Source organism: Drosophila eugracilis, unplaced genomic scaffold (assembly GCF_018153835.1).
Source record: "Drosophila eugracilis isolate 14026-0451.02 unplaced genomic scaffold, ASM1815383v1 contig_408, whole genome shotgun sequence".
NCBI lineage: Eukaryota > Metazoa > Arthropoda > Insecta > Diptera > Drosophilidae > Drosophila > Drosophila eugracilis.
In genome coordinates, this window is record NW_024573270.1 from 1,448,751 (window position 1) to 1,473,628 (window position 24,878).

A 24,878-nucleotide genomic window follows, 5' to 3' on the forward strand; every position below is an offset into this window, starting at 1 on the left:
TGGCGCCTGCAGACAGGGACAGCAAGGACAAGGACAAGGACAAGCCGGGCAACAATCAGCTAGCCGTTCCACGCCTCTCCGTCTGCGCCGACGCCCAGAAGGTCGATCGTGCCAAATTGGCCCAAACAGAGTTCAACATCATCGAGTTCGATCCGGATACATTCCGAGTCTTGCTCGACTACCTGCACACGGGCACATGTCCACTGACCTGCGTATCCATACCAGGTGAATATATCGATGGGAAACTTGGAAGAAAACTAGAAAGAATCGAATAAATATTCTTTATCTCTTACAGGCTTACTATGTGCCGCGGAACATTACGACCTGCCGGAGCTGCTGCAGGCATGCTTCCATCACTGCAAGCAGTTCCTGCGCATCGAGGTGGTCTGCCCGATGCTCATCTCGCTGGAGAACTACTACTGGCGCTACACATCCGCCTCCGAGCTGGTCAACATGATCCTGTCGTTCGTGGAGAGCAAGGCGCACTCGCTGTTCAAGTGCCCAGAATTCCTACATCTATCCGAATCAATGGTCCAGATGATCATGTGCCGTGAACTGCAAACCCCAGAGATTCGTAAATTCGAGGCCATGTTGGCGTGGGCCCAGCATAAAGTGGGCAAACTGAAGAATCATCCGAATAAGGACACACAATTCGAGTTTGAGTGCATTATGGAGCGACTGACGCGTGATCTGAACTTATGCCGGATCTCGCCCAGTGAACTGCTCACCGTTGTCCTGCCCTCCAAATCGATGAAGAACGAACGCATCATGGAGACGCTCATGGTGCAGGTGAATCTGGGGACCTATCGGATGCCTGAGTTGGATGCGTATCGTCAGCAGTTGCGCCAGCAGGAGTCCGCCGAGGCCACCGTCCAGGTCCACCGGGGTGGATGAGACAGTAAGAATGTGAGTTTCGATTTGGAGCAGCAGCAGCAGCAACAGCACCACCAGCAGCAGCAGCAGCAGGATCAGCAATCGGATTCGGATGCCACAGTATCCCATCAGAACCATCAAAACCCGCCACCCATCGATGCCCGTGCATATGCCATGGCCTCCCTGGCCGCCGCCCTTGAGATGCAACATCCGCTCCAAAATCCGCATACGCATCCGCTAAATAATCCCCTCCATCATAATCCACCACGCGATGCCGCCGACGAGGAGGTTGAGCTCTATGCCAGTTTCGATAATGCCCCGAGTACCAGTCGAGTGGCTGCCCAAATGCAGGCTGCCAAGGAGGCGCGCCGAAAACGCTGGGCAGCCGATGGGGCCAGCGGGAGTAGCGGGGACGGCGGATGCGCCAGCGGTAGCAGCGGCAGCGGTCGGCGTTATTAATACAGCGGGTGTATCCCTGTGTGACTGATCAAGAAACTTAAACCTAATATTAAGAAATTCGCCAGAAAAATAACTAAAAAAAAAGCCTTTCCGTAAATTGTTTTAAATTCTTCTTTATTTTGGACAAATCTTTCCAATTTCAAACATTTTCTTTAAAATTTATATAAAAAATTATACAAAATTGAATTGGCGAATTTCTAGAATTTAGGCTTAACTTTTTTTCTATGAATGTAGCGAGCGAGTCTGAAGAATGTTTGGGTGAATATTTACTTTTTTACCTACAATATAAAAACCTAGATAAGTTCATTGGATAGAGTTCATCATGCTTTTCAAAGATAATTTTGTTAAAAATGTTTTTAACTTGAAAGAAATGTATTTTTTATATTTTTTTTTCCATTTTTAATTAATTTTTTTTGTATAAAACTCTTATTCAGCTTCTTTACTATACTTTTCCATTTCTAACTAGCCTTGTAAAACCAAACCCTTAATATTTTATGTTCTAAACATGAAATGGGTTTGAATTTCCCAAAAGAGTTCCTTAGGTTTGATGAACATTTTTCCAAGTAAATAATTTTTAAGGTAAAGAATGTTGTTTCTGTACTAAATTTTTCATACCTAGCTAGGCAATTGGATTTGTGGAAATTATAAAAAGAAATTATTGTAAAGATAGCATCTTATCAGCAGTGTGTGAGAGTGTGTGTGTGTGTGTGTGACAGATGTGTGTATGTATGCGTTAACCCATGGCTCGAATAGGCGCCCGAACCATCCAAATCGAAACTGACATTGTTAACTCTTACATTCACCCCGGAATGACAAGAGCCCCCTGATTTTTGCGGGGGGGATTACAAGGAGAGAGCGGAGGGAGACGGCGGCCAAACCCCACCCCCTCCCGCCCCCCTCTAACAAAATGAATTAAAAAAGTAAAAAACAACAAAAAAAAAAAAAAGAAATGAATATGATGGAGAAGCCAGGCAAAAAGCATAAGCATTTTCTACAAGTATTACCCAACATATATGTGTACGTCGTGCGTCGTGTATGATTGTCCTAGGAAGGTATGTAGACTAGTCTGTTAAGGAACCACTGTGGCATTCGATTTTTGATACCCACACAATCGAAGATAACCAAAAGAAAAGGAAAAAAAAACAAATAAAATACAGCAAGGAAAAACATTCGCAAAAAAAAAAAGGAAAAACCAGAAAAGAAAACAAAAAACAAACGCTTACTGATGAAAAACAAAGACTTAAAACTTAAAAAAAAAAGAAACCAAATTAATATGAAAATAAAAAAGAAAAAAGAAGAATTTTTTTAATCAATGTTATTGAACAATGTAAGCTGAACAAAAACAAAAAAAAAGAAGATCCCTTTCCCTTTTCCCTCGAACGACGATAAAGAAGAGTTACCAAAAAAGAAAACCCCAAAGATTATTACCTAAGAAAATACTATATTACGATGTACTTAAATGTTCATGAGAATTGCAAGCATAATCTAACTGTTCGAATGCTTTTTTTTTTGTGTTTTTTGTATTGTCTGTTAATTTGTTAATACCAAAACGTATGATAAGCATCAACGTTTCAAGACAACCTGTACATTAACTAACTGGTAAACTAGTAGTTATTACTAAACTGTAAAGTTACCAAAAAAAAAACAAAAACAAAAACCTTGTTGATACAAGAAAAAATGAAAAGCGAGAGTCCAGAAAACCAGAAAAACCGATACATAAGTGCAATATCTAAGTGTATGTTTGTATTAACCAATAATAAGTACTTGACCTAAGGATACAACCCCAAAAAAAAAAACCGGAAGTCTCCGTAACAAGGAGGACAAACCAGCTGAATGGAGTTCCTCCTCATGGATTGGAATCAAGAAACTAAAACCCAGAGAAAACCTGAAAACAAATTCAACTTAAGGCTAAAAAGAAAGCCCAAACCTAAACCCAGCAATACATAGATTAAACAAAGGCAACACTCAATGTGTTACCATTAAAATAGATCCTAAAAACCAAACTTCCTTGAAGGAGAAAAAATAGCAAAACCCTATAAATATCATCCAATAGAAGAACAGTCGTTTTATAGATCCCCTCGGAAATCAGTCAGTCCTGTATTTACATTTTGTATTCCCGAAACTAATTTGGTTTTTTGGTTTACCATTTTCTCTTACCAACTTTTATCCGGATTTTTGTTTTCCTTTTCAAGTTAGTTCAAAATCTTGCCCTGATTTGTTGATCAATAAAAGAAAAATGAAGCAAAATCTGATGCAACATGAAAACTAAATGTAAACGGCAGCATTTCCAAAAGGGTTTCACTTAAATGTTCAAAGACGCATATATCAAAATTCAATGTCTAACTGTACAACCAAGTTTATCAAATGTCTGGCAGGTCATACATATGTAAGCATAAATTTAAGATATAACAAATATTAAAACCCTAAAAAAGAGAGAAAACCCAACAACACAAACAAAGGAAAAATCAATAATTAAACGCTTTCAATGTGCAAAAACCGAATAAATGTTTAACAATATAAAAAACAAAACAAAAACCAGCTAAAACTAAAACTAAAAGATAAACTAAAAACCTAAAACTGCGACAAGTAAATGGAAAATAGTAACAGGCAAAGAGAGATTTTTTGGAGTCTGGTTTTTTGAAAAACTTGGAATGCAACAGAAACGAACAGAGAGATGATGATGATATTGTGTGACCGAAAAAATAATGTAATTAACAAACTCTTTGAAGTATTTTGAGACAGAGAAGGCCGAAATATAAGCCATTCAATTCAAAGTTAGTTATACAAATGTTGTAAGGTATTTTTTTTTTTAGTTAAATTAATCTACAGAGAAACTAAAAAAGAAATAGCAACAGATTTGAAAAAATGAGCATATAAAGCATAGCTGTATTTTTACTGTCGGCTCTATCGACTCGAATATACTGTTTGAACTGAATGTACTCATCTGATTAATATAAATGTATTTACCGCAGATAACCGATATACCGAAAACTAAACAATAAGCGCTGTTTCTATATGTTTGTTCCGATCGGCACAGCCCACTGGCCACCGCCCCCTCTGCCGTAATTAAAACCCACCCACAACCACCGGCTGGCAGAGAGTGGTGCATAAAGTGTGTGTTGCTCCGACGGACTCACTTTTGATAGAAAGACAGAAAACCAAAAAGATATATATATATAGATATATCCATTCAGTGTAAAGTCCGTGACTCCTTTTGAGCTGACGATCTACATCTACAAAATATACCCAAACTAAAAAAATAAATAACAAAAAAGAGAAAGAAAAACAAACATTTGTTTAATCGAAAAACAAAACTCAATTGAATGCGGAATAAAAGCTAAAAATAAATGTTGTAATTGCCAGAGCCAAGCATAACAGGAAAACCATAAAATAAAAACTTAAAAAAAATTAAGAATTTGTAAGTTTATATTGTTAAGGTGGTGGTGGGAAAGTTAAGTTTTTTAAGTTTTTCACTGATTATTTATTTATTTACTTATTATTTTTTTATTTTCATTTCAGATTGGAAAAACTATAATTTAAAATGTAAGTAAAACACAGACTTATTTCAGTTTAATGATTTATTGTTTTGATTTTATATTTTTTAAATATAAATATGAGAATGGAAACTAGAAACTAGAAGAAATGAAAAGATGGATTCAGGCTTTGTATGGTATTTTCCAAGATCATTAAAAGTTTTTTCAAAGCAATCCAAATATTCCATATTTCTGAGAAGGGTTTTCATCCATTTTCCCTTACTAACAAGTTCTGAAAAAAGAACCATTGTTTTCCCCCCATTTGTTGAAATAAAAAACCAAATGAAAATTTGAATTTGAATTGTTGCTTGTTGCCGCTTACATAATAAATTAAACAATTATAATAATCAGTACAATAATTCCATTGTTAATGTTGTTTGTTTTGTTTGTTGGTTGTTGTTTGTTTTGTTGTTGGTTTCCCTTCCACTCAGCATACAAGTTGATGTTTAATGAAATCTTTAAACTAAAACAAATTGCAAACAGCAAATGCAACGACCTTTTGCACTTCGCCTCCTCTCTATATACAAAGCTACAAATCATTTGAATTTTCACATTTTCATTTAATTTTCTCTTGGATTTTTTTCGCCTTTCGATTTAGCTATTATTTTTCCTTTGTTTTTTTGTTTTTGTTTTAAGAGCTACGATTAAATAATTTACTTTTTCTTTGTTGTGTGTAAAGTGTAAACTTTTGATTACAGAGTTACCGTTTGAAGGAGAGATACAGACACAGATAGGGGGAGATATATATATATATATCTATATAGAAGATAGAATAGATTTGGTTACAGGGTATACAAGGGGATGAACAGAATTGCTTTCAACTATTGCACTATTATCGGTTGTGTCTATATAGGATCCCTACAGATATATGTCTATGTACAATTTGCAGCTGCGCAACGAAACTAAGTGTTTTCTTTTCTTTTTTTTTTTTTTTTTTTGTTTTTAGCAGATTTTAGCGGATGCCAATGAATTCGCTGAGGCTCAAGCACTTAAACGTATAAGACTTTTGAACACTTTCGTTTGTCATCAATCACATGTCCACGGGTATCCAGTTCTATTGGTCATCGATCCTCCTCTTCCCGCTGAGCTAGATGCTCGTCCTGGCCACTCATCTCTATCCGAATACAGGCTGGCATACGATCCACTGGCCGAATATGCCCGACGACCACCGGTCAATCGTCGTTCGACCTCAGATGATCTAGTGGCCAGTTCATCGGCATACGCCGGCATCGACAGCGAGTCGCCGCCAACTACCGCCGACGACGACGATGAGATGGGCAAGGAAACGGGCTCCAATAGCACACCATCCTGATCATCGTCGTGTTCAGCAGCAGCAGCATCGGCGGCGGCATCGTCGTCGAAGCCGTACCAGCATCACATGACCATGATTTGCAGTGCTACTCATTGATCTATCGTGCGGTAGATGCGTCTCTGGGGCTCGGGCGTATAGTGGATGCGGGTGCGAAAGTGCTGCGGTGATCCAGGCACACTTTCAGATCCTCGACGTGGCGGCGGCAACGGTGGCGAGGCCGACACGTATCTGAAAGGGACAGAGATAGTTTAGAATTATCAGGAATTAGAGCAGGATGGCTTGACTACTAGAGACCTTGACTTGTAAGTTACGTTTGCGGTTAGACTTATTCATTATTTAACCACCGTTAATTTACTCAATCAGATCTCTATTGGCTACCCAAAACCCACCTTCGGTGCAGGAGCGGTGAGCCGGGCGACTGACCACTGAGCTCCAGCAGATTCTTACGCAGCAACAGCGGCGATTGTCCACGATTGTACCGCGGCGGTGGATCCGGACTTCGATGCCTGCGATCCAAACCTGCCAAGATGTGTGGACTTGGCGGTGTACTAATGCTGCCACCACCGCCGCCCATTCCCGGTCCACTGCTGGCGTAGCGTCGCAGAAAGCTACTGGTACCGCCTCCGGGCAGTGGTTCCGTCGTCGGCGAGGTGCTCTGACTGGTATTACTACTGCTGCTGGCCGCCGACAAGGTGCGATAGTAGTAGGACTTTCCGCCGCTGCCATTGTTCACGATGCTCCTGTAGGCCGGTGGCTGCGGATGCCCAGGCTCCTGGTCCCGATCCATGCTGGCGGCCACCGGTGACGTGGCTGTGGAATTCAATTGGGTTTTAACATAGGTGGCAAACTGTCTCTTCATGGCGCCGGCAAGTGTGTTGAACCAGCCTGATTGGTTCGTTAATATGTTTGGTTTTGATGAGAATTGAGTCATGATGGGTGCGTGGTTTCATGGTGCATGGTGATGCAGTGATTCAGTGCATTGGTGTGCGGTGTGCAGAAAACGAAGAGAAAGAAACGAAACGGAAATGGAAAATGGAAAATGTATAAATACAAGCGCAACTTAGCATAGTTCAAAGCGAAATCAAAAGAGCGATGTTAGACTCAGAAATAAAATCAGCTTTCTCCGAGATTGTGAAGAGAAATCAATGAATCCATAAGGATGGATGACTCACCCGCATCATGCTGATCCCTGCTGCAACCATCTAAACTGCTGGTGCTTGCCCCGCTGCTCGAGCTCTGACCCAAAAGTTGTCGACGTGCATAGAGCTTGCTCAGCTTGCTGGATACCATGGAGCTGCTTCCACCATAATCCGATTGTTGCTCCGGTGATCTGGGCAGCATCGTGGGACTCGTCACTGTTGAGTCAGCAGCAATGGGCAAAGGTTGATATTGCATTTGTTCACCAGTGCCCCCTGCTCCAAAATGACCAGCTGCCCCTGATCCCGCTATTGTGCCCGTTCCCGATCCCGTCGATGGCGATAAGCTGGCGGGATTGACGGCGATTTGTGAACACGTCGATTGTGTGGAGGATTGACTAGAGGTGGAGTGCGTCGATGGCGGCGGCGGCACATAATTGCTGTGAAACGGATTGGTACTGGTCACTCCCATGGCCGGCGACGAGGGCGGCTGTTGACGTTGCTGCTGATACCGCTCCGCCGCCTCCTTTTCGCGCAGCTGATTCTGCTGATGGTAGAAGCGCTGCAGTACTGCAAAAAGAGGTGAATAACTTTATTATACTTCCATAAATAATAGAATTTAGAACTGGCTTACCTATAGGACTCTGATTGCCCGGCTGCAATCGCTGTGGTTGCTGCTGCTGCTGCTGCTGTTGCTGTTGCTGTTGCTGTTGTTGCTGATTGGCGAGTTGCAGGGTCGGCGATTCAGTGGAGAATTGCTTGCGGGGCAACGATGGTGAGGGTGAAGAGAGGCCCAAGTTCAAGGTCGTGGTCGCATTACTACTACTATCACAGCTGTCGTAGGCTTGGGAATTGTCCGCTGGCAGGCGCCAAGTGGGCGTGGTCGTTGGCGTTGTTGTGGGCGGCACTGCAGCTGCAATATTTGGCGGTGTTGTTGCTGTTGTCGTTGCCGTTGCAGCATCCGTGAATAATGTTTGGTTGTTGTGCGGCAGTGGTGTTGTTGTCGTTGCAGTCGCTGCTGCTGAATTATGTTTCTTTTGGCTGAAGGGCGATGTTGTCAGATTGCGTAAAATCGATTGACCTAGAATTAAATGGGTTGATTCATGAACTAAAATAATGTCTATATATCCTGCTTTCTTAGCCATTTAATCGGCATTCGCAGCAACAAATCAGAATAATAATGACTAGGGGTTTAAAGTTTTGGTTGTAAGCTGCATAAAACCGTTTTTGTTTTAGCTGTGCGTCTTGTTTTGACAAAGTTAGAGCTAAGAAACGGCAACAAAACCGGGCATTCTGCTGCCAAAAGGCGTATACTTGATTTTTGAGTGCAAGAATTTCAGTTTTTTAGCCATAGCACAGCCAAAAATGGCCCAAATAAGGAATGTAATACCTCGTAGGGCTCGTAACTTGATTGCCATGATTCCCAATTGATTTGCATTCAAATCTGGGAAACTTCATTTTTGGCCCATTTTTGAAAATTTTGATGATGGTACCCCTTATCAAAAATGCGAAATTTGGGCCAGAATTGACTTTCCCAAAATCGAAAAACGGGTGATAGGGGTGGTTAGTGTTGGTCGTTAGCAGCACGAAACAGTCGTTCTTTTGGCTGTGCGTCTTGTTTTGGCCGAGCTAGAGCTGAAAACCCGCAACAAATATTGCATTTTGATTTTTCAGCCATGAAATCAGCACTCGCAGGAAAAGAGCAGTACATCAATGTAAAAAGTGGGTATAGGGCCTTAAAGTGTTGGTTGTTAGCTGCATAAAACCGTTTTTGTTTTAGCTGTGCGTCTTGTTTTGACAAAGTTAGAGCTAAGAAACGGCAACAAAACCGGGCATTCTGCTGCCAAAAGGCGTATACTTGATTTTTGAGTGCAAGAATTTCAGTTTTTTAGCCATAGCACAGCCAAAAATGGCCCAAATGAGGAATATAATACCTCGCAGGGCTCGTAACTTGATTGCCATGATTCCCAATTGATTTGCATTCAAATCTGGGAAACTTCATTTTTGGCCCATTTTTGAAAAATTTGATGATGGTACCCCTTATCAAAAATGCGAAATTTGGGCCAGAATTGACTTTCCCAAAATCGAAAAACGGGTGATAGGGGTGGTTAGTGTTGGTCGTTAGCAGCACGAAACAGTCGTTCTTTTGGCTGTGCGTCTTGTTTTGGCCGAGCTAGAGCTGAAAACCCGCAACAAATATTGCATTTTGATTTTTCAGCCATGAAATCAGCACTCGCAGGAAAAGAGCAGTACATCAATGTAAAAAGTGGGTATAGGGCCTTAAAGTGTTGGTTGTTAGCTGCATAAAACCGTTTTTGTTTTAGCTGTGCGTCTTGTTTTGACAAAGTTAGAGCTAAGAAACGGCAACAAAACCGGGCATTCTGCTGCCAAAAGGCGTATACTTGATTTTTGAGTGCAAGAATTTCAGTTTTTTAGCCATAGCACAGCCAAAAATGGCCCAAATAAGGAATGTAATACCTCGTAGGGCTCGTAACTTGATTGCCATGATTCCCAATTGATTTGCATTCAAATCTGGGAAACTTCATTTTTGGCCCATTTTTGAAAATTTTGATGATGGTACCCCTTATCAAAAATGCGAAATTTGGGCCAGAATTGACTTTCCCAAAATCGAAAAACGGGTGATAGGGGTGGTTAGTGTTGGTCGTTAGCAGCACGAAACAGTCGTTCTTTTGGCTGTGCGTCTTGTTTTGGCCGAGCTAGAGCTGAAAACCCGCAACAAATATTGCATTTTGATTTTTCAGCCATGAAATCAGCACTCGCAGGAAAAGAGCAGTACATCAATGTAAAAAGTGGGTATAGGGCCTTAAAGTGTTGGTTGTTAGCTGCATAAAACCGTTTTTGTTTTAGCTGTGCGTCTTGTTTTGACAAAGTTAGAGCTAAGAAACGGCAACAAAACCGGGCATTCTGCTGCCAAAAGGCGTATACTTGATTTTTGAGTGCAAGAATTTCAGTTTTTTTAGCCATAGCACAGCCAAAAATGGCCCAAATGAGGAATATAATACCTCGCAGGGCTCGTAACTTGATTGCCATGATTCCCAATTGATTTGCATTCAAATCTGGGAAACTTCATTTTTGGCCCATTTTTGAAAATTTTGATGATGGTACCCCTTATCAAAAATGCGAAATTTGGGCCAGAATTGACTTTCCCAAAATCGAAAAACGGGTGATAGGGGTGGTTAGTGTTGGTCGTTAGCAGCACGAAACAGTCGTTCTTTTGGCTGTGCGTCTTGTTTTGGCCGAGCTAGAGCTGAAAACCCGCAACAAATATTGCATTTTGATTTTTCAGCCATGAAATCAGCACTCGCAGGAAAAGAGCAGTACATCAATGTAAAAAGTGGGTATAGGGCCTTAAAGTGTTGGTTGTTAGCTGCATAAAACCGTTTTTGTTTTAGCTGTGCGTCTTGTTTTGACAAAGTTAGAGCTAAGAAACGGCAACAAAACCGGGCATTCTGCTGCCAAAAGGCGTATACTTGATTTTTGAGTGCAAGAATTTCAGTTTTTAGCCATAGCACAGCCAAAAATGGCCCAAATAAGGAATGTAATACCTCGTAGGGCTCGTAACTTGATTGCCATGATTCCCAATTGATTTGCATTCAAATCTGGGAAACTTCATTTTTGGCCCATTTTTGAAAATTTTGATGATGGTACCCCTTATCAAAAATGCGAAATTTGGGCCAGAATTGACTTTCCCAAAATCGAAAAACGGGTGATAGGGGTGGTTAGTGTTGGTCGTTAGCAGCACGAAACAGTCGTTCTTTTGGCTGTGCGTCTTGTTTTGCCAGAGCTAGAGCTGAAAACCCGCAACAAATATTGCATTTTGATTTTTCAGCCATGAAATCAGCACTCGCAGGAAAAGAGCAGTACATCAATGTAAAAAGTGGGTATAGGGCCTTAAAGTGTTGGTTGTTAGCTGCATAAAACCGTTTTTGTTTTAGCTGTGCGTCTTGTTTTGACAAAGTTAGAGCTAAGAAACGGCAACAAAACCGGGCATTCTGCTGCCAAAAGGCGTATACTTGATTTTTGAGTGCAAGAATTTCAGTTTTTTAGCCATAGCACAGCCAAAAATGGCCCAAATAAGGAATGTAATACCTCGTAGGGCTCGTAACTTGATTGCCATGATTCCCAATTGATTTGCATTCAAATCTGGGAAACTTCATTTTTGGCCCATTTTTGAAAATTTTGATGATGGTACCCCTTATCAAAAATGCGAAATTTGGGCCAGAATTGACTTTCCCAAAATCGAAAAACGGGTGATAGGGGTGGTTAGTGTTGGTCGTTAGCAGCACGAAACAGTCGTTCTTTTGGCTGTGCGTCTTGTTTTGGCCGAGCTAGAGCTGAAAACCCGCAACAAATATTGCATTTTGATTTTTCAGCCATGAAATCAGCACTCGCAGGAAAAGAGCAGTACATCAATGTAAAAAGTGGGTATAGGGCCTTAAAGTGTTGGTTGTTAGCTGCATAAAACCGTTTTTGTTTTAGCTGTGCGTCTTGTTTTGACAAAGTTAGAGCTAAGAAACGGCAACAAAACCGGGCATTCTGCTGCCAAAAGGCGTATACTTGATTTTTGAGTGCAAGAATTTCAGTTTTTTAGCCATAGCACAGCCAAAAATGGCCCAAATGAGGAATATAATACCTCGCAGGGCTCGTAACTTGATTGCCATGATTCCCAATTGATTTGCATTCAAATCTGGGAAACTTCATTTTTGGCCCATTTTTGAAAATTTTGATGATGGTACCCCTTATCAAAAATGCGAAATTTGGGCCAGAATTGACTTTCCCAAAATCGAAAAACGGGTGATAGGGGTGGTTAGTGTTGGTCGTTAGCAGCACGAAACAGTCGTTCTTTTGGCTGTGCGTCTTGTTTTGGCCGAGCTAGAGCTGAAAACCCGCAACAAATATTGCATTTTGATTTTTCAGCCATGAAATCAGCACTCGCAGGAAAAGAGCAGTACATCAATGTAAAAAGTGGGTATAGGGCCTTAAAGTGTTGGTTGTTAGCTGCATAAAACCGTTTTTGTTTTAGCTGTGCGTCTTGTTTTGACAAAGTTAGAGCTAAGAAACGGCAACAAAACCGGGCATTCTGCTGCCAAAAGGCGTATACTTGATTTTTGAGTGCAAGAATTTCAGTTTTTTAGCCATAGCACAGCCAAAAATGGCCCAAATAAGGAATGTAATACCTCGTAGGGCTCGTAACTTGATTGCCATGATTCCCAATTGATTTGCATTCAAATCTGGGAAACTTCATTTTTGGCCCATTTTTGAAAATTTTGATGATGGTACCCCTTATCAAAAATGCGAAATTTGGGCCAGAATTGACTTTCCCAAAATCGAAAAACGGGTGATAGGGGTGGTTAGTGTTGGTCGTTAGCAGCACGAAACAGTCGTTCTTTTGGCTGTGCGTCTTGTTTTGGCCGAGCTAGAGCTGAAAACCCGCAACAAATATTGCATTTTGATTTTTCAGCCATGAAATCAGCACTCGCAGGAAAAGAGCAGTACATCAATGTAAAAAGTGGGTATAGGGCCTTAAAGTGTTGGTTGTTAGCTGCATAAAACCGTTTTTGTTTTAGCTGTGCGTCTTGTTTTGACAAAGTTAGAGCTAAGAAACGGCAACAAAACCGGGCATTCTGCTGCCAAAAGGCGTATACTTGATTTTTGAGTGCAAGAATTTCAGTTTTTTAGCCATAGCACAGCCAAAAATGGCCCAAATGAGGAATGTAATACCTCGTAGGGCTCGTAACTTGATTGCCATGATTCCCAATTGATTTGCATTCAAATCTGGGAAACTTCATTTTTGGCCCATTTTTGAAAATTTTGATGATGGTACCCCTTATCAAAAATGCGAAATTTGGGCCAGAATTGACTTTCCCAAAATCGAAAAACGGGTGATAGGGGTGGTTAGTGTTGGTCGTTAGCAGCACGAAACAGTCGTTCTTTTGGCTGTGCGTCTTGTTTTGGCCGAGCTAGAGCTGAAAACCCGCAACAAATATTGCATTTTGATTTTTCAGCCATGAAATCAGCACTCGCAGGAAAAGAGCAGTACATCAATGTAAAAAGTGGGTATAGGGCCTTAAAGTGTTGGTTGTTAGCTGCATAAAACCGTTTTTGTTTTAGCTGTGCGTCTTGTTTTGACAAAGTTAGAGCTAAGAAACGGCAACAAAACCGGGCATTCTGCTGCCAAAAGGCGTATACTTGATTTTTGAGTGCAAGAATTTCAGTTTTTAGCCATAGCACAGCCAAAAATGGCCCAAATAAGGAATGTAATACCTCGTAGGGCTCGTAACTTGATTGCCATGATTCCCAATTGATTTGCATTCAAATCTGGGAAACTTCATTTTTGGCCCATTTTTGAAAATTTTGATGATGGTACCCCTTATCAAAAATGCGAAATTTGGGCCAGAATTGACTTTCCCAAAATCGAAAAACGGGTGATAGGGGTGGTTAGTGTTGGTCGTTAGCAGCACGAAACAGTCGTTCTTTTGGCTGTGCGTCTTGTTTTGGCCGAGCTAGAGCTGAAAACCCGCAACAAATATTGCATTTTGATTTTTCAGCCATGAAATCAGCACTCGCAGGAAAAGAGCAGTACATCAATGTAAAAAGTGGGTATAGGGCCTTAAAGTGTTGGTTGTTAGCTGCATAAAACCGTTTTTGTTTTAGCTGTGCGTCTTGTTTTGACAAAGTTAGAGCTAAGAAACGGCAACAAAACCGGGCATTCTGCTGCCAAAAGGCGTATACTTGATTTTTGAGTGCAAGAATTTCAGTTTTTTAGCCATAGCACAGCCAAAAATGGCCCAAATAAGGAATGTAATACCTCGTAGGGCTCGTAACTTGATTGCCATGATTCCCAATTGATTTGCATTCAAATCTGGGAAACTTCATTTTTGGCCCATTTTTGAAAATTTTGATGATGGTACCCCTTATCAAAAATGCGAAATTTGGGCCAGAATTGACTTTCCCAAAATCGAAAAACGGGTGATAGGGGTGGTTAGTGTTGGTCGTTAGCAGCACGAAACAGTCGTTCTTTTGGCTGTGCGTCTTGTTTTGGCCGAGCTAGAGCTGAAAACCCGCAACAAATATTGCATTTTGATTTTTCAGCCATGAAATCAGCACTCGCAGGAAAAGAGCAGTACATCAATGTAAAAAGTGGGTATAGGGCCTTAAAGTGTTGGTTGTTAGCTGCATAAAACCGTTTTTGTTTTAGCTGTGCGTCTTGTTTTGACAAAGTTAGAGCTAAGAAACGGCAACAAAACCGGGCATTCTGCTGCCAAAAGGCGTATACTTGATTTTTGAGTGCAAGAATTTCAGTTTTTTAGCCATAGCACAGCCAAAAATGGCCCAAATGAGGAATGTAATACCTCGTAGGGCTCGTAACTTGATTGCCATGATTCCCAATTGATTTGCATTCAAATCCTATATCTTGAATGTAGCTAACAAGTTCGACTAATATCTAGTTCACCACTACTCACCGATGCTACTGAACATGGACTCCTTCTTGGGACTCTCATCGTTGTATTTGTAGTGCGGATGATGGGATCCGTTGCTCAGTTTTCGCTGCATGAACGGCGACTTGCGATAAAGTCGGTTTAGATCACCGATCCCGCCGCTTGGTGGCGATAATGGGCTGGCACTGCTACTGCTGCCGCTACCATTTCCGCTTCCGCTGCCATTTCCTCTTCCGTTTCCGTTGTTACCGCTACCGCTACTGCTGCCACCGAAACAGTTAGTCGTTGACGTTGGTGTTGTGGTATTTGTTGTTGTTGTTGTTATTTGAGGTAGTTGTGTGGCTGATTGCATGAAATACTGCGACTGTTGCTGCTGGTAACTCGGTATCTGAGTGGGTTTTATTGTCTTCTGCTGATTCGTTGGACTCTGCGCCGTATACGTCGACGACGTTGTCCTACCATATTTAATAGCTCCACCTGCGGATGATCCTGATCCTGCTAGAGATCCGGAACCAGAGCCGGCTCCACTTCCAGTCGCCGTTGCCCTGCAAGTTAATAATAAACCCGATTAGGATTGGATGATCATGGATGTCGGATTTAAACCAATAATGAGAGCACACTCAAATGTACGCCAGTGGCAGGAAGAGGGATTTGTGTTTTGGAGGAGGAGATGGGTGGTTTTATCCGGGTGTTAGGGGGGTATACATGGCTTTTTTTTTGGAAAAGGGAGTGACAGGAATATCCAGGAAGTGGAGGGTGGGGTTCATGTACATATATAGACGGCGCATGGCAACATATCTAACACATTTAGATGATGAGCTGTGATCGCATTTTGTATGTGTAATGTGTGTGTGTGTGTGTGTTTGTTTGTATGTTTGTATATACAGTTCGATGAGTGTGTTGGTGGGTGTATGTGGTGTGTTGTGTTCTTGTGTGTGTAAGCGACAGGTGGAAAACACAGGTAAAAGGTCACAGAAGGAGCGAAAGCGAAAGATGGCTGCACAGAATATATGGATTCCTGCTCATAGTGGTTGGCTAATATTTAACTTGTAAGAACTCCTTAAGAAAAATCATGGAAATTATAAGAAAATACCCATTGAAAGGGTAAAATAAATATTAAAATGATATTCACATATAAATAATCAAACTCTTTAAGAAAAACAAGAGGAAACGCTATAGTCGAGTGCCGCGACTATAAGATACCCGTTACTGTTTTACACAATTTTAAAATATAAATTTTGCTAGTGGAAATTCACAAGGCGCCACCTATTGTCAGAGGAAGTATGTTGAGTATGCTTATAGTGACGTCACTGCCCATGTGGAGCCTTATAACCTTAATTTCTTCATAAATAGCGAAATAATGTTCCGATTTGAAAAATCTTTTGTAAGTCGATAGATATTAACAAAAATAAGTTACACAAGGTCAAACGAAGGCATTCATAATAATATTATAGACTCCACAGTTTTCCGCGGTTTGTGGGCGTTAGAGTGGGCGTGGCCGGATGCAACTTCGTGGCAAGTTGCAGAGGAATCTCCTAAATACGTGTTCTTAAGCAAAATTGTGTAGCTTTTATAGTTTTCGGAATTTTTGCATTTTTGGTTTTTCGGGTTTTGTGGGCGTTCGAGTGGGCGTGGCGTGATTGGAAAAAAACAATTCGCATTGGGAGCATTATAGAAACATACATGCTTGATCCGAACTTTCTATCTCTTATAGTTACCGAGATATCAGCTTTTCTAGAAAATCCGAAAACCGTCTTTTGAGCCTTGTGGGCGTATGGGTGGGTGTGGCCGGATAGTAGTAGCACTATAAGATGCGCTGCCATCTAAAGATTATACTTTTTGAATTTCAACTTTCTAACTGCAATAGTTCCTGAGATTTCAGCAATTTTAGTTTTTTGCGATTTGTGGGCGTTAGAGTGGGCGTGGCAGGATGCTGTAATAAACTTGCGCTGTCCCGGGACCTCAAGAATCTTCATGCTTAATCTCAGCTTTGTATCTGCTATAGTTCCTGAGATCTCAGCGTTCATACGGACGGACGGACGGACGGACGGACGGACGGACGGACGGACGGACGGACGGACGGACGGACGGACGGACGGACGGACGGACGGACGGACGGACGGACGGACGGACGGACGGACGGACGGACGGACGGACGGACAGACGGACATGGCTCAATCGACTTCGCTATTGATCCTGATCAAGAATATATATACTTTATAGGGTCGCAAAAGCTTCCTTCTATCTGTTACATACTTTTCAACGAATCTAGTATACCCTTTTACTCTACGAGTAACGGGTATAAAAAGGGGGGATAAACATATTTAAAGTCCAGGATAATGTCAAAACTAACTAACATTATTTAGCCATTTTCTGTGAAAGTTTAACCAAGATTAACCCTTTAAAGTCCTTAGATATCTACTAAATTTAAACAAACTAAGTAAAAGCTGTTAATAAACTGATTAAATTTAACTAACTAATTCACTAACTAGCTCACTTTTTGGGGAAATGGGAAAACACATACAAATGGCAAATGAAAACTTTATGGATTTTTCCAGCGACTTATAAACGGAATGAAGTGAACTTAAAAATCGATGAGCAATATAAATTAAATGTAAAATTACCTTTTCTGGTGTATGAGCATTTCTAGATGGGTAAATAAACAAAGCATAGATTAAATTAAAAACGAAAACCAATACCAAAGCCAAGCTCATAAAAACATGCAGATAGAAAAAACTAAACCGAAACCAAAAACCAAGTTAAATGGCTAAAATTAAATTAAATAAAAGTTAGCAGAGCATGTGGCATGTGTTTTGACAACGATTAAACGGTTACACTTAACGAATAAAAACATAATTGAGATGGCTAATAATAAGAATAAAAAAGTCATCGTACTTACTGAATTTTACTTTTAATTGGGAGGAGTTTTTTTTTTTTGTTTATAGTTCATATTTTTTGAGTAGTTATGTTTTGGTTGGCATTATCGTTATATATAGGTAAATACATACATATATATATACATATATATATACATATATATCTATATATATATTTAGGTTTATATATCTGTATATAGAGTTGATGGGTTGCAAGTCTTACTTGAATGCTTTTGTTTTTTGTTTTTCGTTTTTGTTTTTCTTTTAGTTTTAGTTTTTTCGTTTTTGTTTTAAGTTTATGTCGATAGGTTTTTAATGTTTGGTTTTTGTTTATAGTTTGTCTTCATCTTTTTCGTTTGCATTTATTTTGTTGTTAGATTTTATGTTTATCGGTTTTCATTTGTTTCATTTGTTTTGTCATTATTGTTTAAGAAATGGTATTAGGAATTAGGTAACCTACAAAAAATGGTAATAAAAAAGATGAAAAAGGAAAATAAAAACATCGCACACACACACTCAAATTTAAACAAAAATTTAAATAAACGCAAAAAAGGAGAAAAAGCATAATTATTTCAGAAATACATTTTTTCTCCTTAAGTTACTAAGAAAGGTGCCTAAGGGGCTGAAGAAAGGACTGCTGGAAGATAGACAGGTCATTGCGTGGAAAGCAGACTACAAAGGACTACCTGCACTTTCCAAAGGAACTTAAAACTTTAAGGAAATAATATTAAGTTTAAGCAATCTTAAGTAGGGAACAGCAAGTTCAAAGATTAGAAATCAAATTATGTTACAGAACTAAGAGCTAAGATTAGGTATTAACTCTTACAGATTTATTTTATATCTAAGCCCCGTTGGAAAGAGCATTTATTCTAGCACAGCAGATTAGAATCTAATTCTATCTAATTTCCTTACAAAAAATGTTACTTGATTTAATACAAATGTGGATCTAAGTTCTTGATGTGTATTAAATGAAACAAAAGAAGCTAAGCATGCCAAAAATAGGAAAGGATAGAGAGAAGGTAAGTTTAAATTAGAAAGTTAATATAGCCTTACCAAAGAAAATGGGCAAAAACAAGAGTTAAATAAGTTAGAAAAATCAAAATTAAATAAGAATCAAGCAGTTTTAGTTGGCTAGCGAAAACATGAATTTGGGAAAATCTTCATCCTACGGTTAGGCATTCAAAATTTGCAGCTCCCCAGCTTTTTTCCTCTCCTACCTGTTGAACTTGAGAAAGCGCATTAAGCAGAGAACAGAGAACGGAAAATTGGAAAATATAACAAAAGCGGAAACGGAAAAGTGTGGTAAATTAAAAGCTCTCCGCATTATTATCAGACACATCCACTATTCACACTCACGCACACACACGTACACACACAGATCCACAACAGGCACAACACATCATCAGCCGGGATTAGCGGACGTGGGTCGTGGGAATAATGCTGGAGAATCTGAGGCAGATCAACGGATTGTATAGATGGGCCTCACCTCTGGAGCGTTGGATCGCCATTGGCACGCAGCCGGTTATCCTTGATGCTCTGAAACCAATTGGGCACATCTACTTTGGCTTTTTCATACGTCCGGATGAAGGGCTGGGCCAGTAGCTCCGGATACTTGGGTCGGTCCTGATGGTTCTTTGTGAGGCTACAATAGATAGTTTCATATTAAATTGATGGTTTTTTATTTAAGCGCATTTAAGATAAGTTAAGTTATGATCACCCACCACTTGATGACGAAATCGCGGAATTGCTGACTAAAGTTGTAGCCCTCGCCGTAGGGCAAACACGGTGGCTCCGAGTCCAGCACCTTGGTGAGCACCTCGAAGTCCGTATTACATCCTTCGTACGGAGATCGCGCAGTGGCTAGCTCTACCAGCGTTATGCCCAATGACCATACATCGGCGCGAATGTCGTACTTTGGTTTCTTGGGGTCAATGCGCTCAGGCTGTAAGAATATTTTGATAATTATTACATCATAATACGAATGTGGAATATTATTGTGGATAAATCTTGCTACCAAAAGCTGAAGCTAATTGTTTATTATTCCTCATTCAATACGTTTTGATTAAATGCTCAAATTCACGCCTGAATTATCTCAAATAATTTGCTTGCGTTGCTAACTTTCAGCTACTCATATCGCCAAAGTGAATTTACCCTACGTACATGTTCCTGATCACGTTCATTAACTTATAATATAACATATCATGTCATAACGCCTATCAACTAATCTACATAGACCTATATTTTTCCAAGAAATTGAATGAATTGTAAGCTCGTGGAGCTAATTATTTAAATGATTAAATAAAAAACAAAAAAAAAGGGGTATAGTTTATAATAACATTTCCGCAAGCTTGTCTGTTTATGTTCTCCTATTAAAAACTTCTTCTAAGAGAAGGGTTATCACACCCTTATCATTCCCTAAAAACCACAATATTAAACCTATAGATGAACCCACCGCCATATAAGCTGCACAGCCGGCGGATCGAGTGTTGGCCTTGGAGTCCACCAGGCGACCGCTGATCCCGAAATCACAGAGCTTGATGTTGCCACGCTCGTCGATTAGAATGTTCGATGGCTTCACATCGCGATGGATGACCCCGTGCTTGTCCTTCAGATAGGACAATGCATTGACAGTCTGAAAAATATAAACAAAGCAATTAGTGGAACCTTTTCAAGGCATTACCTAGCCCAACAACAACAACTTACCGCCACTGTGACCTTGCCAAGAATCTGCTCTGGTACCGGCTTCTTGGACAGCTTGAGCAGCTTGTCAAAGCACATGGACATCAGTTCCATGCAGATCCATACATCCGGATCACGAACAAAACACCCGAGGCACTTCACAATGTACTTGCAGTCATGCGACTTCAGCACCACATCCAAATCCATGAGGATACGTTTGTTCTCCTCCGCATTGCCAGTGCGTCGCATCTGCTTGACGGCAATGACCATGTTACTGGACAGGTGCATCATCTTTACCACATTGCCACTGGTTCCATTGCCCAGATCGCCCAAATGTTTGAGGTCATTGATGTCCGTTGGATATTGCCGACCGTTGATATTCAGCTTCCCAGTCTGCTCCATGATGATCTTTAGCTTTTTGTCTGTTTCCGAGACTGGAGGATGCGGCGGCGTGGGCAGCGGAAGTATCACCGGTCGCGTCCGGTTGATTCCGCCACCAGGACCGCTTGAGACTGTAGAGGGGGGGAAAGTAATCAGTAGGTTAGTATTGTAATCTTAGGAGGATATTTTTACAGATAGATTTTTAGTTAGTTTACAGATTATAGTTTATAGTTTACCAATTATCAAATCTCTATAAGTCGAACTAAGGTAAAAATGTTTATATTTTTATGATATCAAGTCTATCACTAAAAGTCTCCATAATTCGATCAAATTGGATATGGTATAGTGAAATCTATTAAAACTATATTATATTCCCAATCAAAAAAAAAACATCAAATTAATATTAAGCCTAAAAATGCCTTGGTTCCTTGAACTTTTTCATTATTGGTTTTCCATATGCTTATAATCATATACCGAATATGGCCCACTGTGCCATTATGCGTTTGTATGGGTGTGTGTGTGTGCGTGCGTAAAGAGGAAGAGCGAATGAGAGCGATTTTGTTTTTGTTTGCGAAGTTATTTTCCCTGGCAGCAATTCAAATCAACAATTAGCAACTACAACAACAGAAAGTCATAAAAAATAACGCTATTTGTAAACATGCGAAACAGGAGACACGGCAGAATGGCCGATGAATGTGGGTTGGAAGGGGAGGAGGCCGAGGCGGCGGTGTCGGTGGAGAAGAAATGTGAGACCCAAAAAAATAAAATAAAAAAACAAAAAAAAAAACAGCAACAATAACGGGCATATCAAGACATTACTCCGGAAATGCCAAAAAGTAAGCAACGCGCGAGAGCGAGAAAGCGCCAAAAGCGAGAAAAGAGAGTCGCACACATGCGGAAAGTAAATAAATAAGAAAATAAATAAATAAAAAAACACTTGATGGCTGATGAAAATCCAATAAGAAAAATATGCAAAGCGAGACATAAATGTAAGTCAAAAGGGAGGGAAGCAGGAGGGGAAAAGGAGAAAAAGAAAGGGCAGTGGGTGGTCCCATACAGCTGTGGTCAAAATAATGGGATAAACATACATACAATTGTGGTCAAAATATTAAAAGGTATTTTAATAAATTGAATTTTACTGACCAATTGAACTATTTTGGTTTTTTCTCTTTAATTTTGATGTTTACATTTTTGTAATAAACTAAAAATTTATTAATAAAAACAATGCAAAGACGTTGCTAATCAAAATGATAAAAGAATTGTACTAGTTAATGATATTACTTAACTGTTGGAAACCTAAAGTAAGGCAAAACTCACTACTTATTGCTACTACTTAGTGGGCTATTTTTAGCTTAGTAACTTAGATTGTAAGACCTCTATTAATATAACTAGGAAAACATATTTATCTATTTGATAACTGACTGCTCTGTTATAGCTGTAGTGTGCTCTTTTGTACTCTTAAAAGTCATGGAAACATACAGTATTCTAATCTAATCAACGCGCAATGTATTCGATTATTCAAAAACCCATTAAACATTTTCTGAAGTTCGTGGAAAGCGGTAAATAAATATACCAGGAATTGTTAATCTAATCGAAAATGGTCGCTTTGCACAGTTGCTAATACCACTGTAGGTTCTTTTTTTTTTTTTTTTTTTTTTGGGCCGAAAACAAGTTGAGTTCGCTTTTATTTTTTTGGTTTTCGCACTTGGCGGCCTGGTCTGTCTTATCTATGCAATCGGAAAAACAGAGCAGAGAGAACCAGGGGGGTTGTGGGGAAAACTGTGTGTAAATGTGGGGAAAATACAGGGTTGATGGGGTGATGAGGTGATGGAATGGGGGATTATGAGCAGCTGTTATGCAGTTGGGAATCGATAGCGGTTGCCCTTTGTTAGCGGAATTCAAATACTCAAAAGCCAAAAGCCAACAGAAAAAGACATGAGCACTTTCCTTATCACAATTTAAACAAACACACACACACACACATATGCAGCTTATTGGGCAATGACAATTTATTAACAAAATATTTACACAAATGCGGACAAAAGATGGTTTTGTGGCTTGCGGTTGGCGCTACGACGGTATATATATAGACTTTTGGTGACCATTTTTGGGGATCACGATTTTTCTCAGCCCTCTTTTTATTACCCACAGTGGCGGTCAAGATGTTAGCATTAAATCTGCATATGTCAAAGTGGCTCTATTTAGATTACACCTGTCTAAGGTTCGACTGATATTCCTAGATCTTTCTAGGAAATATTATCAAAACTGTTTTTAGGTGGGCTTCGAAGTATGTACTTGGAACTTGATTGGTAAGAAAATTCCAGAATTATCTTTGTTTTAGAGGTAAAGTAATATAAAACGTATTTAATTTATATTTTAACTTGACCAATTTCCCAGAATATTTATACAAATATGGTAAGAAATTAACAATTGGAAGACAGTAGGTTGTTCAGGTTCAAATTATGAAAGATCAATGTTTATCAAGCGATTAATTTGTGATTTTATTTCCTCTATTCCTATTGCCTATTCTTCCTTATTCTGTAAAACAATACTAGGTTCAGAATCCACAATTACAAATTCGGAAATTAAAGGTGCTTTCTAGAGATCTAATATTTGGTATCTTAAAGATGGTCTTATATACTTCACCATTCGAATCATTCTATCCAAATTCTTAAGTATTATTCTAGTTAGGATTTAAATTGAGTTGACTTACGTATGGGCAGTGTGGGCGTGGCTCGCGGCACTCTAGTTGTGGGCGGGGTAAATGCTCCGCCAAAGGCTCCTGTCGACGATACGGATGAAATAGAGGCGGATGCGGATGAGGACAAGGCGGTGGCGACGGATGTCGCATGAGGAACTGGAGGTGCAGGCCGTTGGGCTATGCTAAGACCAGATCCGGATCCGGAACCGGAACCCAAGCCCAAGGGCGGTACGTGGGCGGCGGATGTGGCTGCTGATGAGGATGCGGATGCTGCCAGGGGCGGAACACGGGCGGACGAAACGGAAACGCCTGGGCCGCGGGCACCGGATAGGACGATCTGGTCGTGGGACTCATTTTGGGCCTGAAGCTTCGCCTCCAAGGATTGTAGGCGGCTGCCGATCGTCTCAAATTCAATGGTGGACATATTCCTTGATTTATCCCACAGTTTTTAATTGTATTTTGTTTGTTTTATTATTGGTTTTGGTATTTTTGTATATATAAATATATAAGTGTGTGTTTCTTTGCGTTTTTTTTTTTGGCCAGTACTTCTTCGATTTTTCTGCCTCTCTCTTTCTCTCACACTCACACACACACACAGCCGCAGGCGGGGGAGGGTGCGTGTGTGTGAATTGTTTTGTTGTGCGCGGTTTTTGTTGTTGTTTTTGTTTGGCGGCACACACACACACACGCACACAGAGTCTGTGTTGATTACACTTGCACAAATAACGGATCGCTGGACTTTTGTTGTTGTTGGGGGCGGCGGAAGATGGGGGCGGGGGTGCACAAAAACAAAAAATCGAAAAAAGGAAAACACAGTCACTGTGCGTTAGAGAGAGACACCCTCAATAATACACACACACCCATGCACACGCGCAGCGCCCTCTCTCTCTTTCTTTTTCAGCAGCAATGGCAACAACAACTTGCGATTTTTTTCCTCCTTTTTTGGGAGGATATTTCGTGTGCTGCTTTCCCTACGAGGGGTTGGTGTTTTCCTCGGGATTGTTGCGATCGTTAGGTTTGGTGACCGCGGGCGGCGGTATCACTGGCAGAAATTAAACACTCGGTTTCGTACGTTTTTGCTGCCTAAATCGCGTGTACAAATACAAAACAGTGTGACCACGCCAATAGTGTGTAGCCGATTGTGCTAAAAAATTCCAATTCCTTTGATAAAATACTGAATCCCAAAATGTTTCTGGGATATTGTAGCCCATTGTCATTTAATGTACTGAAAAAAGCCGATGTACCTTAATATGCCACAGTTGAACAAGGACTGTGCTCCCAGCAAGGATTCGAACCACTAAGTATCTCAGAAAAGTTTATAAGCTAATTTAACTGATTATCAGAAACGTACATTTAGGCGCCAAAAAGAAGAATGTTAATGGTTCAAACAGATTTTAATTTAAAGATTATACTAAAACATTTAGGGAAATAATGAAAAGGATGTAAGTTTGCAACCCATACACAATCG

The 24,878-nt window shown here is 40.3% G+C and overlaps 2 protein-coding genes across 13 annotated transcripts in view; one reads left to right on the forward strand and one right to left on the reverse strand.

The window, feature by feature from the left end:
• The window catches only part of LOC108103870, a 56,215-nt gene extending 54,299 nt beyond the window's left edge, over positions 1-1,916 (forward strand). For 5 of the 8 annotated variants that reach the window (XM_017209587.2, XM_017209586.2, XM_017209588.2 and 2 more), the window contains 2 exons: positions 13-225; positions 296-1,007. In XM_017209587.2, coding sequence (XP_017065076.1) covers positions 13-225; positions 296-894 — 812 coding nt within the window. In that variant the 3' untranslated portion in view covers positions 895-1,007. Of the gene's footprint in view, positions 1-12; positions 226-295 lie in introns of all 8 variants that reach the window. The other 3 variants (XM_017209591.2, XM_017209592.2, XM_017209593.2) reach the window with 1 other exon arrangement.
• A 3,238-nt stretch (positions 1,917-5,154) lies between these two features.
• Positions 5,155-24,556, reverse strand: LOC108103903 (dual specificity mitogen-activated protein kinase kinase hemipterous). 5 transcript variants are annotated; one of them, XM_017209648.2, is made up of 10 exons: positions 23,423-24,556; positions 20,353-20,840; positions 20,102-20,281; positions 19,371-19,591; positions 19,136-19,291; positions 14,798-15,318; positions 7,948-8,394; positions 7,350-7,883; positions 6,567-6,987; positions 5,155-6,405 (listed from the first exon to the last, which is right to left on the reverse strand). In XM_017209648.2, the coding sequence occupies exons 1-10, from the start codon at positions 23,832-23,834 to the stop codon at positions 6,267-6,269; spliced, it is 3,519 nt and encodes a 1,172-aa protein (XP_017065137.1). In that variant the 5' UTR covers positions 23,835-24,556; the 3' UTR covers positions 5,155-6,266. The 5 variants fall into 5 exon arrangements, with proteins under 5 accessions (XP_017065137.1, XP_017065136.1, XP_017065139.1 ...); XM_017209647.2 differs by having other exon boundaries at positions 6,567-7,062; XM_017209650.2 differs by lacking the exons at positions 19,136-19,291; positions 19,371-19,591; positions 20,102-20,281; positions 20,353-20,840; positions 23,423-24,556 and adding exons at positions 17,398-17,419; positions 17,673-17,976 and having other exon boundaries at positions 6,567-7,062.
• Between the last annotated feature and the right edge of the window lie 322 nt (positions 24,557-24,878).

Bases quoted from the DNA above. Each gene is read 5' to 3' on its own strand.
- LOC108103903 (XM_017209647.2), bottom strand. From the start codon at position 23,834: ATGTCCACCATTGAATTTGAGACGATCGGCAGCCGCCTACAATCCTTG. The intron at 15,319-19,135 runs GTGAGGCCCATC...ATTAACTTGCAG, and splicing joins GGCGATCCAACGCTCCAGAG to GGCAACGGCGACTGGAAGTG. The intron at 7,063-7,349 runs GTGAGTCATCCA...CGAACCAATCAG, and splicing joins CAGGGATCAGCATGATGCGG to GCTGGTTCAACACACTTGCC.